This window comes from Amia ocellicauda, chromosome 7 (genome assembly GCF_036373705.1).
Source record: "Amia ocellicauda isolate fAmiCal2 chromosome 7, fAmiCal2.hap1, whole genome shotgun sequence".
NCBI lineage: Eukaryota > Metazoa > Chordata > Actinopteri > Amiiformes > Amiidae > Amia > Amia ocellicauda.
In genome coordinates, this window is record NC_089856.1 from 1763374 (window position 1) to 1781162 (window position 17789).

Genomic DNA, 17789 nt, shown 5'->3' on the forward strand with positions numbered 1-17789 from the left:
ATGAAGTGGAGGTCATACCTGTAGGAGCAGGTGGTATTTGAGGACTCTCTGCATGGGCACCATCAGGAGATCCCGGAGAGAGAACCGCCCGCTGTTCGCCCGCTTCGAGCACTCCTGTGTGGCACAGGGAAGAGAAACACACACACACAGCGGTCAGTGACACCACCAGGGGGAGGACTTTGGTGACACGGGCCCCAGAGCAAAATAACTTGCTCTCTGCACAAAAGTGCTCCACCCCCTCCCCCACTGACCTCCAGCTTCATGCGCACATCCTCCTTCATGCTGGCCACCTTGTCCAGATGTTTGGTAGCTGCCTCCACCTGGCTGCAGTACCGACCGTAGGGCAACAGCCTGACAACACAACACACGTTACAGTACGACACCATGCAATCAAATAAAACATGTTCCGATTTAATGACACAAGACAATTCAATACAGCAGAGCACGGGACAATGCGATGAAACCCAAGCAGATACTAGAGCTCTACAATACCATATAGGCTGGCTGCCTACCTCTCTTTGTATTTGATGAAGACCTGGTACAGGTTCTCTGCCCCGGACATCAGGATGGAGCCGCGGATCTCCTCCAGCAGACTGCGGTGGGTCACTGCCAGCTCCTTCACAGGGGAGCGGAAACAGGCCAGAGAGGTTAGGAGACAGGCCAAATGGCGGCAAGGCTGGGATAGCGGCTGTGCCGAGGAGGGCCGTTTTAATGACGGGGACTCACCTCGATGTTGATGAATATGTTCTCGATGTCTTGGGGCTGCAGGAACTTCTGCAAGGGTTTCATAAAGTGCTGACAGAGAAAGAAATCGAGGAGAAGGACAGGAAATGAGAGATTGTCACGGCTATCAGTTTGATCTGTGCCAAACACATGCTGTTGGGTTTTTCTACATGGCATAGCTAAGGAGGAAAACGGACATGTCTCACGGGTGCTTTAGCTTCTCACGTCTGTAAAAGCTCAGTGAACTGTTTGAATTGTGAGACCAGGGACGCCCCTGACAGGATCGCTTGTGTGTGAGTTTGTATCAGTGTATCGGTGTCAGTTGTCCTGCAGAATAGAGTCTAGTGTGTCAGTGTGTGTGTGTCTGTGTGTGTGTGTGTGTGTGTGTGTGTGTGTGTGTTTACCTGTAGAATAGACTCTAGTGTGGCAGTGTGTGTGTGTCTGTGTGTGTGTGTGTGTGTGTGTGTTTGTGTGTGTTTACCTGTAGAATAGACTCTAGTGTGGCAGTGTGTGTGTGTCTGTGTGTGTTTACCTGTAGAATAGACTCTAGTGTGGCAGTGTGTGTGTGTGTGTGTTTACCTGTAGAAGAGACTCTAGTGTGGCAGTGTGTGTGTGTGTGTGTGTGTGTTTACCTGTAGAAGAGACTCTAGTGTGGCAGTGTGTGTGTGTGTGTGTGTGTGTGTGTGTGTGTGTGTGTGTTTACCTGTAGAATAGACTCTAGTGTGGCAGTGTGTGTGTGTGTGTGTGTGTGTGTGTGTGTGTGTGTGTGTTTACCTGTAGAATAGACTCTAGTGTGGCAGTGTGTGTGTGTGTGTGTGTGTGTGTGTTTACCTGTAGAATAGACTCTAGTGTGGCAGTGTGTGTGTGTTTGTGTGTTTACCTGTAGAATAGACTCTAGTGTGGCAGTGTGTGTGTGTGTGTGTGTGTGTGTGTGTGTGTGTGTGTGTTTACCTGTAGAATAGACTCTAGTGTGGCAGTGTGTGTGTGTGTGTGTGTGTGTGTGTTTACCTGTAGAATAGACTCTAGTGTGGCAGTGTGTGTCAGTGTGTGTGTGTTTGTGTGTTTACCTGTAGAAGAGACTCTAGTGTGGCAGTGTGTGTGTGTGTGTGTGTTTACCTGTAGAATAGACTTTAGTGTGGCAGTGTGTGTGTGTGTGTGTGTGTGTGTATGTGTGTGTGTGTGTGTGTGTTTACCTGTAGAAGAGACTCTAGTGTGTCAGTGTGTGTCAGTGTGTGTGTGTTTGTGTGTTTACCTGTAGAATAGACTCTAGTGTGTCAGTGTGTGTGTGTTTGTGTGTTTACCTGTAGAATAGACTCTAGTGTGTCAGTGTACTTCTCCTCTGTCTGTCTGATCTCCTGCAGGCAGCAGTTCCTCTTGTCCACTTCAGTCATGCGCTGTTGCTGCAGGAGGAGAGAGACAACAACCTTCAGCTCCAGGTCCACTCTGCTCAGCCCTGTCTGCCTCTCTGGGCTGCTCACTCTGCTGGGACCCAGTCCCATCCCATCCCTACAACCCATCTCCAAATGCCTTCATTGATCCGATATCTACTGTACTGGAGAACAGCAGGGGAAGGGCCATTGCTCACCGTCTCAGCACAAGGCTCTGTCCTCATGAGGTCTTCGTAGATCTCGTCCCCTTCATCGATCTCGTCCTCCACGCAGTCGTACAGGTCATCGTCATCCTCACCCGTGTCGCTGTGGGACACGAGATGGAAGAGTTAGGAGGTCTACAGCAGCCCTCAGCTGATCCACACCTCCAACACGCGGCTTTTATGTTCTTGTCGTTACCTCTTCAGTAGGGCTGTCCTGAAGGGTACATTTTATCTTTCGACGGTTCGGAACACATTACCAAACAAACTGTTTGAAGCTTTGTTTTTGATAATTTGCATGATTTATCGATGACGTCAGATTTGTTACCAGTGCATAGATTTGAGTGAAAATCCTACTTTTTTCTTTTTTTACAGGTAATCCATATAAACAATACAAAACATTGTAGTTTCAAATAATAATCTCGAACAATAATCATTTTTTAATTTATTTTATTTAAGCACAGGGTTCATGATGCTTGCAGAAAACATTAACCTTCCAGTAAAAGCACCTTACTCATAATAACATGCATATGTCACCGCTCATAGTTTAACTTTAATTTGTATTTTATTCAATACAGAAAAAGTGTCGGAAAAAGCGAATAATGAAATCCCTTGATGAAATCCCTTTGGTGTTCAGTATCATTAAAAAAGACAACTATACCATAAGTAGTAAATACGAAAGACACTGGAACACAGAAATGTGGGTTAACTATAATAAAAAGACTCCCTTCTACAGCTCAGAGTTTGTTACAACATTAACATTATATATTATAATATTTGTTATAATAGTAATTACGCAGTACTAAACACGGCATCATCTCCAGTTAGTATGCGGTTTTCAATTCTATATTCTATGCAATTAACCCATTAATCAAATTAAACTGTGTATTTAACAAAAAAATCCAAACAGCAGATATTTTTCGATAAAAATTGTTCTGTTTTGCGTTTCCATTATATATTGCACGACACTTTGCTGTAAAGATGGCGGATAAAGAAACAGTGAAGCAGAATAACGCAGAGTCGTCCACGTGCATGTTGGGGGGTGTGCTCTTTGGGTTTCCAAACAGTAGACCCAACTCATCGCGGGTGCAACGGCAAATTGTTGTATTACTTATTACTGCAACACATACAGGTCTCGCACTGAACACACACACACACTGACTCGTTCTTCCGCCTCTTTTCACCTTTTATCCCCTTTCCCTACACTACTCCCCACCACATTGCCTTTACCACATGAACCCTTTATTGGATGTTTATTGGGTGTGGTGGCACACCAAAGAATTCAAACATTGTCAATTTTTATTAACAAGAAAAAAAAAAGATTCTCACGTGATGAACCTTCGCAGGTTTATAAAAACCTCTGAAGGTCTGGAGACCGTAGACAGCCCTAATGAACAGACAGGGGAATCCAGCCCTGGTCCTTGAGAGTCTCAGTCTCTCATGGTTTCTGATAGCTCATCATGAAACCATCTGTAAAGACTTGAAAATGTTTCACCCCACTGCTGAGCAGGCATTTTTGTAAATTTCTGAACTTAGACTGATTTAGGGTTGGCCTGTAAACATATCTGGATTGGGAACAGAGAGCTGGTGGGCCAGGGGGAGTTCCCCATGACTAGTTCTCTCCAGGGGACGCAGCCTGGTCACGGTCAGTCACTCGGCCGCCGTCCCCCTGCGGTTGTGCGGACGCGTGGACTCACTCGATCTGATCAGAGAGGCCGCTGTAGATCTCCTCATCTGGGACGCTGTCCTCAGTCGGGAAGGGCCTGCAACAGACACGGGAAAAGTCACGTTCGCTGGCTAAATGTTGAACACTCAGACTCAGTTCCTTGTAATATGCAAAGGTCTGTTATCATAGGAACTACTACAACTCGTAATAATAATAGTGACACTCACGGTATCCCCCGGTTCTGTGCGATTGCAGTGTAGGAGAGGCTGGACAGAGTGTCAATGACCTGGAACACAAGGACACATGCTGGTTAGTCCCTTAACTCCTTTAGAAGATGCCACATGGGGGCTCAACTTTAAAGGGATTGTGGCAACCCCTTTAAATACTTATTACCTATCGTCATGTCAGTTACATTTCCGTTTCTGTCTTTCTGATGACTGGTTTTGCCCAACGCTATTCCCAAATGTACTATTCCCTAGGTTTGATATCTGCAACCTCATGTATTATCACACCTAGACTGAGCTTATATGCATATAATTTGTATTGGCAGGATACTGTTATCACATTAATATTTGCAAAGGTGTCATAATGACTGGCTCATTGTTACACATAAATGAGATCCATTATCTTCTTTGTGAAATGTTTTCATGGTAAAAATGTCAACATAAGAATTCGATTTCCACATGCAGACAAAACAGACAACCTATTTAATGCCTATACAAAAATATTTATTTTGGTGAACTTCAAAATGTAGGTTAATTGATCACATGGTAACTAAAATGTTATGACACATTTATTAAACTACAACACCTATGAAGTATGTTTGTATGTATATATATGTATGTGTGTGTTTATTTATTTATTTATATACAGTGCCCCTTGGACTTTTTCACATTTTGTTGTTACAACCTGAAGTTCCGATGCATTTAAAAGGGATTTTTCCCCCTTTGCTTAACACAATCCACTTAAAACTTTGTAAAGACAAGAGAATTTAAAATTGTGAAACAACAGTTAATTATGTTTTTATTTTTATTTTAATGTCTTGGTCAGATACATATTTACTTGCACATCTGGATTGTGTAATAATCGCCCATTCTTCTTGGCAAAATTGTTTGAGATGTTGGAAAGGGATTAATGGGTGGACAGCAATCCAGATTCTCAATCAGAAGTGGCTTTGACTGGGACACTTTAGGACATTTAAGCCACTCCAGTGTCGCTTTGGCTGTGTGCTTGGGGTCATTGTCCTGCTTTGCAGACTGAAGCAGGTTTTCCTCAAGGATGTAGTATTTAGCGCTATACATTTTGCCCTCTTCCCTCGACAAGCTCCCCAGTCCCTGCCGCTGGAAAACATCACAATATCATGATGCTGCCACCAGCATGCTTCACAATAGGGATGGTGTTACCTGGCTGATGTGCTGTGTTGGGTTTGTGCCAGACATAACGCTTCGTATTTAAGCCGATCAGTTCCATTTTTGTTTAATCCGACCACCGAATCTTTTGCCACATCTTCTCAGTGTCTGCCACATGCCTTTGTGCAAATTCCAAGCAATAAGTAATAAATGTTATATATATAGTTAGATAGATAGTTAGATATATAAATACATATCCGCCCCAACTCTAAGAAGAACAAATTCATAGAAAAAGCTTATTGCATTTTCGTTTTTAAACAACTTTCACTTGTGATAATGTATCCTTCTTATTCATGCATGCTTGCCCAGTCACCTCAGACTCAGACTGTGGTTAGTTTCAGTGTAAAATCTCATATATTGAAGTGTGGATAGGTGGAAAGAGTGTGAGGAGCGAGAGACAGAGAGAGACACAATCATATATATATATATATATATATTTGTTAGCAGATGCACAATTATTAACACTCACTCTCTTTGCTTTCTTGTCAAGGTCAGACAATTCTTGACAGTTTCAAAGACAATTAATTGTCCCTATGTCCCTTTCCCCTGAGCTATGAACTATGACTTCTCATCTTGTCTGCCATTATTAGCTCACAAATCTAGTATGTAGGACCTGTATTAACTGCCTATTTCTCTTGTGCACTTGTGTAATTTTGAACTTGTGATTTGTACTGTTTTGATCTGTAATTCTAGACTGTATTGCACTTTTATAATGATCTTATATTCTATAAGTCACCTTGGATAAGGGCGTCTGCCAATAAATAAATAATAATAATGATAATAATAATAATAATAATAATAATAATAATAATAATAATAATAATAATAATAATAATACAATAACAACATCCTGGGTACAGTCTGACAGATAGCAGCTCTATTCCTGTTTTTCTTCCCCTGAGGCACGGGCACTTCTGACAGCAGAACAAAATGCAGTGGCTGGCCATGTAACCCCTCCACATGTTACACAGAACAATGTGCAGCACTCAAGTCAATGCTAACCAAAACCCAATTACACCAGGACGCCATTTTAAAAATCTGCTTCTGCTATAGAGAAATCAGGCCAGTTACTATTATTCTCAAACTGTATAAAGTTGATTATAATCCACACATGCAAGCTCTCTTGTTCTGTATGTCACACCTGCCACCCAGGCAGCCAAGAACTAGCACAAGAAAATGCACAGGGGAATGAAATCAGTGTCGCACAGGGCACTGAGGCCCATTAGGACAGCACTATGCATTGAAACCTGTTCAACATTGTTACACCTTCCCTACGCCAGTCTTCCATGAAGCCTTGAGGGACCTGACATTGATTTGCTTGGACTGGCCAGTCATTTCCTGAACCGTTGTGATGAAGTCACCGCAGAATCTAGCTTGATATTCCACGTTAAAGCAACAGCAGAGAATCACAAATAAGAGTACAGGAAACTACTGAACCCAGAAATACCAGATGCATCGAACATCTGAAAGATCATTCCATCCCTGGTACACAACTTGGCTAGAAGTCTTAGATGTCGATGATAAAAAAAAAAAAAAAGACCCCACCCCCCTGCTGTAAACAGCAAAGAAAATTATTTTAATTTAATTGTCAGCGGGTACCAGGGTGGAAGAAAGACTAGGGTTGTCCAAGCAAGACTCATTTAAATAGACAACATCAGTGAAGCAAACAACTGGCGTACAGAACTGAATCAAGCAAATACAGGTGGCTGGATGAAAGATAGCATCACAGGGCGAGTCATACAGGGTAGTGGATTTGTTTAAAATGAAAGACTCACAATTAGAGCTACAATGTCACACACACACACACTATTCATTTCCTGTTCTAGGGGAGGAGAAGACTAGAACAACGATCCAATATGTATATGTGTGTGTGTGTCCACTCAGGGAGGAAGGCGAACATCAAGGCATCGGCTATTGTTGGCCAGATCTCCTTCACTTCCTAGACACACGCAGTACAACTGGTTTTCCTTCCCGGCTGCAGGAGGAATATGGAGAAACCCAGGGCTTCCCGTAACTGAACTGCAGTGGAGAATCGCTGGCTTGTAACCGGACTCTTTGTGAAACACGATGCGTCAATGCCCTTCAGTGCACGCCTGAAACTCAGCTGTCCTGGTTTACAATACTGTCTGCTGCACACTGAGCATGCCCATGGTTTGCTTGTTTCTATAATAAAAGCATTTAAATGGAGACATACAATCCAAGATATGACTGCAGAATCTATAGCTTTATAGTCGAAGCATGCTCAGCAACGGTGCACCGTATTCAAGCAGCGTAACTGGACATATTAACACGCAAACAACAGTGTCAGTGTTGCAAATAGGTAAAATTGTAGACAACTGATTTTACTCAATCTATGTAATGTCTTAGTTTTGGTCCTTTATTTCACATAAAAAATGTATACTACTTTTATATAGGATAAAAACCTGGAAATAAAATAGATCGCTATGCAGTGTTTGGACTACAGTAAGATACGATAGTATTTTTTGACGTTTTTCCCACACAGCCCTGTTCTGTTCATAGTGACCATCAGTCACCTGCACATTGCATTGCATAGGAACATCGTAGCTATTTGACACTGTATCAAGCCAGTTTAGACTGATTGATTGATTGATTTGGAATGCAAAAGTGTTTCCCAGTACTGCTATCACTAAATCAATTAGCTCTACACCAATATAGCTTCAAGTTCAAAGTCTAGTTGTTAAATGAGGAACCTCTGTTTCTTTCATGCTGCATGAGACAACTGGGGGGAAGGCAAACCACAGGGAATCCTTTCTAAACCGAGGCCCTTACATTACTGTGGTGGAGTCCCAGCTAACCAAATATCATTGTGCCAACAATGTAACCCAGCCAACCCAGAGCAATATGACAGGAGTTAAAGAAAAATATATGAATAATTAAATTACCGAACAATATATAAGGTACATACAGTTAGGTCCATAAATATGTGGTCAGTGACACAATTGTCATCATTTTGGCTCTGTACACCATCACAGTGGATTTGAAAGGAAACAATCAAGATGTGCTTTAATTGTAGACTTTCATCTTTAATGTGAGGGAGGTTACATCCAAATTGAGTGAATGGTGTAGGAATTACACCCATTTTTATATGTGGTCCCCACAATTTTAGGGGCTCAAAAGTATTTGGACAAACTAACAAAATCATGAATTAAATTGTGAGTTTTAATACTTGGTGGGGTGAAGAAGTGGACTGTTCTGCAATGGCCAAGTCTATCACCTGACCTGAATCCAATTGAGCAGCATTTCACTTGCTGAAGACAAAACTGAATGCAAAACACCCCAAGAACAATTCCTACACCATTCACCCACTTTGGATGTAACTACCCTCAAATTAAAGATGAAAGATGATTCCTTTCAAATCCATAGTGGTGGCATACAGAGCCAAAATGATGACAATTGTGTCACAAATATTTATGAACAAACTTTATGCATGCCAAAATAACAGCATTGCTCTTGATAGGTCTTGGAATTCCAGAGATGGACCTACAAGATGCTCACACAACATTTGGAGATCATCAACACCAGTGTGTACATTTATTTTAAAGTAAACCTAAAGTAAAAGTACACAACGTGGCCAGACCGCCTGGGGTTTATTAAAGCACGAGCAACAGAGAGGTTTAAACAAGGGCAGGAGAAAGTGGGATGGCAGCATGGATTCATGGGAGCCTGGAGGAGTGCAACGTGTGGGAGAGAAAGGGTTGGAAAAGTCACAAATTAGCATGCAAATGTACTGTGCTACACTTCTCCTGTGGAGCGGGGGTTGGCATTGGTGGAAAATTAAACAGGGAGGGGAAGCAAAGAGATAAACACGCAAAACAACAATAAAATAATTAATTGCTAAAAAGCGATATAGTCTACAGAGCTCTGACTGTGGGCGATACGGCCAGCTCAGGTGTACCAGGCCGACCGCAGACTGTGCGGGGAACAGGGCCTGAACTCTGGGCAGGGAACTGTGTCAGGGGTGGAAACTCTAGTGGCTAACAACAACACACCGCGGGGCGTTGGAAGCAGTCAGCAACTGAAAGAAAGAAGGAAAGAAAGAAAGGGAGAAAAAGAAGGAGAAACGGAGAAAAATAAGTAATTTGAAGAGCTGCAAGAATGAAGACTGCCTGCCGAAACACTGAATTAGATGAAGTGATCTTGTCCTGGAGAACCGTAGTACAGGACAGTCGAGGGCCTTCTGGTATTGTTCTGTATGCAAGCTCTATGCTGAACCAACTGTTCACATAACAGGTTTCCAGGTCTTTAGCCCCTGCAGATTGGAAATCCAGGACCAGGAGTGAATCTACTGGATTTAAGGGTTTCTCACCTTTGCGAAATCCCGGACGTCAAACAGGTCAAAAGCCTCAAACAGTTCATTCTTCCTCATCCCGAACTTCTCCTGGCAGGCCAGCAGGAACGTCCTGATGTTCTTCAGACACAGGAACTGATGGGGAGACAGAGAAGAGCACAAGATCTGTGAATGCGCTGCGTCCACAATGGACGGCCAGCTGAGGGGCTTACAAAGCAGTTCACTGTGGCTTCACGGAAAAAGCAACAGATCAAAAAAACAAAAACAAAGATGAAACCTCACACGTATCACCTTGTTCAGCTGAACACAAAAGGTTAAAAACAGGAGACACTTCTTCACACAGAGAGGCGTCACAATCTGAACAAACTCCCCAGCTATGTGGCTGAAGAGACAATTTGGGAACATTCAAAAACAGACTGGATAGGATCCTTGATCACTTAGTTATTAATGGACACCAAACGAGCACGATGGGGCGAATGGCCTCCTCTCGATTGGACACGGTCTCATGCTCTCATGTTCTAACAATGTCAGAGTCCATCGCACGCTGGCGATGTTGCTGGGCCTGATTTCGGCACTCAACTTCACTGTAAATTGTCACTAAATTACTCAAAATGAAACTTATAAATAACCATAACAAATTATTTTTTATTTAAAAAGAAACATTTACAATGGGGAATATATTATTTCCATTCCACCTCATATTCTATTAACTCTTTAAAAACTAAACATTTCATGCACTTAGAGAGAGAGCGAGAGAGAGAGAAAATGACAAATTAAATTGAAATATGAATCAGATAGCATCGTCTTTTTTAAAGGCATTTCCTTCCTCTTCCTTCGCAAAAATAACGATGCACATTGGATTCACACTACAGTAGCACCTGGAGGTGTAGAATGCGTTTAAATGTTCTTTCCCTCCAAAGGTCAGAGTTCACAAAGTAATGCAATTATGCAAATTACAAAAAGGTACAAATCTAGTCGGGGACAGCAGAGACATGAAGAATATCACTATGACTTCTTTTTATCTCCCCAGATACAAATAAACTGTATTTTATGTCATGTATGTGTGTATTTGAAAGGGAGAGCACACTTTTTAACATTCATGACTTGTCCTTGAGTGTGCGGTGACAAAATATGTATAACTTCAAAACTTCCTTACAAGTATACAATGCGGCACCAGAGCACAAAAAGAAAAAAGAAGTTGTATACTGTTATATTTTTATACTATTATGCATATACACATATAGTGCATCTGTGTATCCCCCACAGAGAGAATGCACAGATGCCCTTATCTAGCAATGCACAAAGCGTGCGGGGAAGAGAAGAAACATTGAGTTTGATGCTGTGCGTCTGAGACAGAAGACCACACTGTGCTAACCAACGCTGGCGCTGCTGTGAAGCCGCACTGAGCAGCGCTGGTGTGGTTGTGCTAATGCTGTCCAGACCCTGTGAGGTCGACACCTTATCAGAAACACGAGCTGACTGTTTCTCAGCCACCACACTCTGGGACTCCAGCACCACATGCTGTGTGTGTGTGCGTGTGTGTGAGTGCGTGTGTGTGCGTGTGTGTGTCAGTGTGTCTAATAAAGACAGCTTCTTCAATGGTAACCAGCCTTCAGAAAAAGGTGTTGGACTGGCAGGGATCAGAAATGACTACTCCTGCTTTTAAGTCGAAATTCCCCAGTTATATTATTATGATTATTACTATGATTATTATCAATTTCTTAGCAGACACCCTTACTCAGTGCCAATGACAGTTTACTGGGGTATCTTTTTTATTTTAAGTAGCGCTTGATTTTATATTTTAATACTTTTACGGTGAACACAGACTTGCCATCACAGACTAAGGTATAAACTGAGAGTGATACAGGAAGCCCAATGTCCACACAATGCTATAAATCAGGCCTGAGGACAAACTGGACGTTGGTTGCAATGAAAGAGGTAAAAACAAAAACTTCCAGAGGGTAGAGAAGTCATGAGGGAACTGAACAAGACCTCAGGTGACCCAGAGGAGCAGAGAGAGGCAACATTTCCACATTTGACTTTAAAATCTATTTTTTATAAAGGCTTTTTAAACTTTAAAATCTTATGAGAGTCTCTGGAAGTCTGCCAGCTGCAGTGTGTTGTTACTGTAACTGTCTGTGTTTTACTGTAAAGAAAACCATGTGTGTGTCTGTATGTGTGTCTGGGGGGGGGGGGGGGGTCTCTGATGTGGGAGGGTTATAAAAGGTCAGATCCCCCTCCTAACTGCAAGGTGTGCCGAGATTAACCGCAGTGCAGTTGACTTCTCTCTGCACGGCGCATAACATTTATAAAAAAAACATACATTTTTAATATACTTCCTGAGCATCACATACGACACAAAGAACAAAACTTTGTGGCCTGAAATGAGGCTCGATCTCTTGTGCTGGGTGTCCAACCGGCCACCTTGTCCGTTTGTGTGTGTGTTGTGTTTATTTTGCAAACTGGAATTCTTTTTATTTTTTATTTTTTTTAGGACTTTGCCTCAAAAAGGGAAGCTGGAACTTAATGACTTATGGATTGACTGACTGATCAATTAATTCATTAACTGAAGGATTGAATGATTGATTGGCAGTTAGAATGAAAATTCACAGCAACATCACAGTGATGTGCGTCTCTGTACACCTGAGAAAACCACTGTTTACTCTTTAGAGGGTCCTTTTGGTTACAGACAAAATTGTGGTGGGGAGGGGTGTTGTAATACAGCTGTTACCTGCACCCTCTGGGAGAGAGGGGGTCAGAGGAGGAGGAGGAAGAACAAAGGGCTAATTAAAGTCAGGGAAGCTTATAACCATTTAATCTCTTAGTGTGTGGGAAATCACACCTCTGTATGCAGGAGTAATTGATTGTGTGTGTGTGTGTGTGTGTGTGTGCGTGTCTAATGTAACAGTCAAGACGAGAGTCCGGAAGCCGAGCTCCGCCACGCTGCAATGAAAGGTTACTCAGTGCTGGAGCGACAGAGTGCTGGAGGTGCGCGACCTATCACCGTGCACAACTTCCTCTAAGCGTTCGTCTTAGAGCGGAGCGACGTGAGAACGCTGCAGAAGTGCACAAGAGTAACGACCAGGAAGGATATCCCCACCTCTCGCTGCACTCACACCTTTTTGCAATCTGATTTCAACTGCATTGAGATCCCACTGGCGCTAGCCCCAGCACCCCCAGTGCCCCAGAAGTGCTTGGGCTGTGTGGGAGATGGCCAGCCCGACACTGTGGATGGGACAGACTGACTGGTCTCTGAGCAGGGTGGGGGGGGACCTTAGGCAGTCTACTGCTCGTCTACCACACCGACTGGAGGCATGTATGCAGGTGGAAGTCTCACATTTATCACAGTACTATTCTCAGTAGTTCTGTCACACAGGCCGTTTGGTTGCTCAACAATAGCCAATGCCATGCAGACATAACTGCCAGTTAATTCACAAGAAAAATCTATTTCCTCCTTAATCCTCTCGGGCATCACGGTTCGAAGACTATGTTTTCACCTTGCTTCACTTTCTTAAAGTAATTTAACATGATCCCCACCCAGTATTTCTGCTGCTTTCAAATCACCCTAAAGTGCAAATCACTGGCTTGTTGTTGTGTAGGAGGAAAGCGTGAGCAGCTCGCTTTCCACGTGGACCTGGATGCATCTTGCCCTCCAGTCAAAGGCTCTGACCTCCGCCATGCACTCAGAAGAGTTTATAAGCAAGCGTCTCACCTAGATGATGACAAAACGTGATCTGCAATTGCGAACAGGTCTACTATTAAAAACCCTGTCTCGTCTGAGGTTCAGTGTCCCAGAGTCGTGTTACAGAGAAGAACGGCCACACGCTTTGGGACTCGGCTGTGGAGCGGTTACTGGCTGTGACACCAGACATCACCATAGTGAAAGAGAGAGAGAGGGGGGAAGAAAGAGGGGAGTGACAAAGACAGAGAGAGAGACAAAGACAGAGAGAGAGAGAGAGAGAGAGAGAGAAAAACAATTCTCCAACATTTCTTCCTATCTACCAAGTGCAACCCATACCATATTGCCCTTGCCACCAGCCTCCCGCTTCCTGTCTGGTGGGCGGGACCACCTCAAGCAGAAAGACAGGAACTGTTGAGCTCAAAAAGTTCCCACCTCCCCACACCCACACACAACCACCCACGCCCCCACCCCACCAGCCCTCTTTTGGGTGAACTTCCTGCACTTCAGTAGTGGTGCACGGAGAGCAGAGCAAGCTCAGTTCTCCTCACCTCACTTCCTCCGAAGAATGTTTCTCTGTCACCCTCTCTTTTCTCTCTCTCTCCCCCAGCTAACAACCCCCCCCGCCTCCACACACATACAGACAGAGCCACCACCCGGACCAAAAGAAGCTGTTTTCCGCACACTGTCGATTCTCTAGCCCTTTCTACAAGCCTGATGCCCAACACTGGTCCTTCTGACAGATGGTGCTTTTGTTTGTGCTGAATGTGCGACAATTGCAGTTAAAACCCGAGTCAGGTGATGTATTTTAGCAGAGACTCCATTTAGCTCCCATTGGATCCTCATGTCAGGCTATAATCGGAAGTAAAGACATTATGCTTTCCGAATTCCTGCATTGTCTCAGTTAGTCAGTTCGAAGACAGTTTGAAATCCAAGCAATCAGACTTCCCTGCTTCCCTGCCTGCAAGCCTGAGTCTTAAATCCACGACAAATACTGAAGATAGGGTACAAAAAATGCATCTATTGATAACCCCAAATATATACTTTAACTGAGTATTCACAGAGTCTGATTTACTGGATAGTAACTGGTCTCTGATGTATGTTATAAAAATAAGGTCAATGGCTATAGTTTACACCATTGAGTACCTTAAGTAAGGTCATTTGAATTGCTTGATAAACAAGAAAGGACGCATAGAGTATGGACTCAATTTTGATTACTTTGTAGATTTGTAGGTTTAAGCTGGCAGGCGGGCAATACATCCATGCAAATCTGAGCTGTACGGACAAAGGCTGCATTTTGCATAGTAGGTGTGGGCAGTGGAGCTTAGTGTCCTGGCGCACTGAGCCCTGCACGTTTATTTACTTATCTATCCAAATGCATCACATCCTCTTCAGCGCACTGCCAGTTCCTTCATTAACAGGATTGGCACTGTGCCGTGACGAACACTTTGCCTCAGGACTCTACCGCTCCCACCCCCCAGGACTGTCCAGCATTTGGCTCTTCCAGTCCCTCTCCTCACATCTCCTGCTCTCTCTTCCTTTTAGTCTTTAAAGACCCCCAATAGTAGGGCACGGTGTAAGTTGAATGGCTGACCTGAACCCGGCATGTGGAGGGGCAGCGAAATCAGCCGACTGCCTCCTTCCACGAGTCTGCCTCACTGGCCAAAGCAAAGACCCCTGTAAAGACCGAAGGCTGTTGGAGTCGCCCATCTCTAACATATAAGGTAATCTATCAAAACAGAAGAGCGACCCTGTGCTTAGAAAAAAAATTAAACCTAGAAATATAGGCTAAAGTATAATAGGGTGCATAGACCAAACAAATAATGTATTGAAATTAGGAAGAGGGTCTACACTCAAAAACATTCTTGTTCAATTATGCATTTAATAAATTCAAAAGCATTTTGCAGCCATTAGCAACTAGATATAAAACCTTTTTGTCTGTAAACATGTGGGCATTGTGGTTTACTGCAGTATTATTTCCCTCCACTCTACCTGAACTCCAACTGAAGGGTTAAGCAAGTCAAAGGAAAAACAACAACAACAAACATCGCAATACCATGGCCATCGAGACGCTGATACCTCTGCCACCTGCCATCCTGCTACTCTATAGGCCAGCGCCTTCAGCAACTTCCATCCAAAATACCATCAAATACCGAGGTTAAAGACTTTAATCTTGAGGAACTGATCGGATTCTTTCTGCCGGTTCTGACCGAGATACAACAGCCCGCAGAAATGCTGAAGAGACAGAATGCTAACCAAGGACTGTCTCTACCTTGCGTGTAGATGCAAGTGTGATCGTTGACAGAGATAATGTTTTGTTCACTCTCTAAACTGTAAGGCCTACTAAGTCACTTACCAGCAGGCGCTGAAAGTTGGGGCACTAGCCCACTAGTCTTTCAGCCAAATAATGCCAAATAATGCAACCAGCCATTGAAAACGAACACTATCACACAAACTGGGATTAAGAACAACAAAACAGAACTACTTCTTTTTTGTTCTTCTTCTTTTTGTAATAGAATTGTTAATCTGAAACAAATCTGAAAGCAGCCCTGGGGGGTTCAAGAAAAGTCTAGCTATTTTACAGTGTTAGAAATTACATTTTCTACAATAGTCAGCTGCATCACGATGACCCTGCCTCTACCGGCATCCCATATAACTAGGAGCCCCCGGTCAATGGGATGTCCTCTGCGATTCAGTGGTCTTTTTCTTTCCATGCGTCACTTGGCTACAGAGTATTGATTTCTAGGGACCCATTCTGATATTTCTTAAGGGAGAAAAAAATAACACAAAAAAAACTACAGATAATAACCCAACCGAAAGACGTTTGCATTTTGAATTTCTTTTCAACTTGTCCTGCGGTAGAGTCACATTGCTTTTCCTCTTACGTTTTTTTGTTTTCTGTTTTTTTGTATCTGGTGCAAACGCTTGCAGTGAAGTCATTGTGCATTGCACCTTGCATGCCTGGATACAGGGTGTGCATGCACTGGCTTCTAGTGTAGTGCTTCTGCATTTTCACCCGATGGGAAATAGATGACTGGAGAACGGATGTCTACAAAGAAAAAAACTCAAATGAGCCAATCGTAGGCCATGTCGGTTCCTGCTGGTCGATTTCCTTAATAGGAATTGGTGCCGTTTCAAACGTTCAGGAGCGGACCTCCAGACGATTTGGAAACGATCCAAGGACAAGAGAGATGTCACTGCCAAGGAAGATGTGATTGGTCCACCACTTCCATCCTGAGATATGACTGCCGTTTCAGGAGCAGGACCAGTGGCCATTGTGTAAATGATTTTGTCCTAAATCCGTTTCTTGTTTGTTTGTTTTCTTTCGTTTTTGTCAAGGTCACGATCACATCAGACGCTGTGGCCGTGCACCACATACCAACAGAGGGTCGCCCGACATCACCAAGGGCCCCCAGAGTCTAAATCTTAACTAATTATATTATTTGCTATAATAGACAGATTGCACATCACTGCAATCAAATATGACGGTTTTCTATTGCACACCAATTACAGTAAGAACAGTTTCGACATGAAAAATAAGTATACATTGGTAGCTAAACTAAACATACACAGAAGCATAAAACGTAATCAATTCAAATCACTTAAAAAACTACAGCAAACATATGTTTAAAGACTGTCTATCCTCCTGACAATAGGAGTGTCACCATAAAGAAAAGGTTTCAAATGTTAGAAGACTGAAGCCCTCACCCCCATCTCTGACGCAGTTGGACTCTTGCTCTCAATTACAGCCAGTCTATTGGTTTCATATTTTAGTAGTTGTTTTGTTCAGAGAGGGAGAGAGAGAGAGAGGGATGGAGCGAGAGGGACAGCACAAACAGAACACCACAAAGCTTGCAGGGACCACATTTGCATACTTAAAAATCGATAGCCAGACAAAAATAGCAAAGTTATAAAGAAAGTAAGACAGAAACATATGCTACAAGAGCCTAGATCATCATTTGCCAAACTGAGAGTGGCAGTAAGAGATCATGAAGGTTGTTTTTTTCATTGCACACTTGCTGAGAAGGTCATATGCGCGTCAGGTGAAGACAGCAGCAGGGTGACCTTATATCCACAACGTGTAACACTGATTCTTCTGCCAGCCACCCACATATGACACAACCTTCAGAAGAAGAAGGAAAAAAAAAACCTGACAAGCAGATTCTGAGCCAATTTCATTTCCCCATCAATAGTGTGAGAAAGAAAGAAAGAAAGAAAGAAGAAAATAAATCAGCGACCTGGAGTAAAGGTTTCCAGTCTGGTAAAAAAATTACAAAAATAAACGATCGTGTCTCTTTTCTCAAGTAAGTTTGTGCCAAATTAAGTGGTATTTCAGAATTGTACCTGAAGCAAAGAGCAAGATAAAAGATTAAATAACAAGGTGGTGAATTGGGGGAGGGGATTTAGGTGTTAAT

The 17789-nt window shown here is 43.1% G+C and overlaps 1 protein-coding gene across 1 annotated transcript in view; it reads right to left on the reverse strand.

Annotated features, from left to right (window-relative positions):
• vav1 (vav guanine nucleotide exchange factor 1) overlaps window positions 1–17789 on the reverse strand; it is a 39009-nt gene that overhangs the window by 13066 nt on the left and 8154 nt on the right. Inside the window, exons 2-10 of the mRNA XM_066707830.1 lie at window positions 9714–9830; window positions 4205–4263; window positions 4009–4074; window positions 2309–2417; window positions 2025–2123; window positions 727–795; window positions 513–616; window positions 252–351; window positions 19–114 (exon numbers count right to left, since the gene is read on the reverse strand). Coding sequence (XP_066563927.1) covers window positions 19–114; window positions 252–351; window positions 513–616; window positions 727–795; window positions 2025–2123; window positions 2309–2417; window positions 4009–4074; window positions 4205–4263; window positions 9714–9830 — 819 coding nt within the window. The remainder of the gene's footprint in view (window positions 1–18; window positions 115–251; window positions 352–512; window positions 617–726; window positions 796–2024; window positions 2124–2308; window positions 2418–4008; window positions 4075–4204; window positions 4264–9713; window positions 9831–17789) is intronic.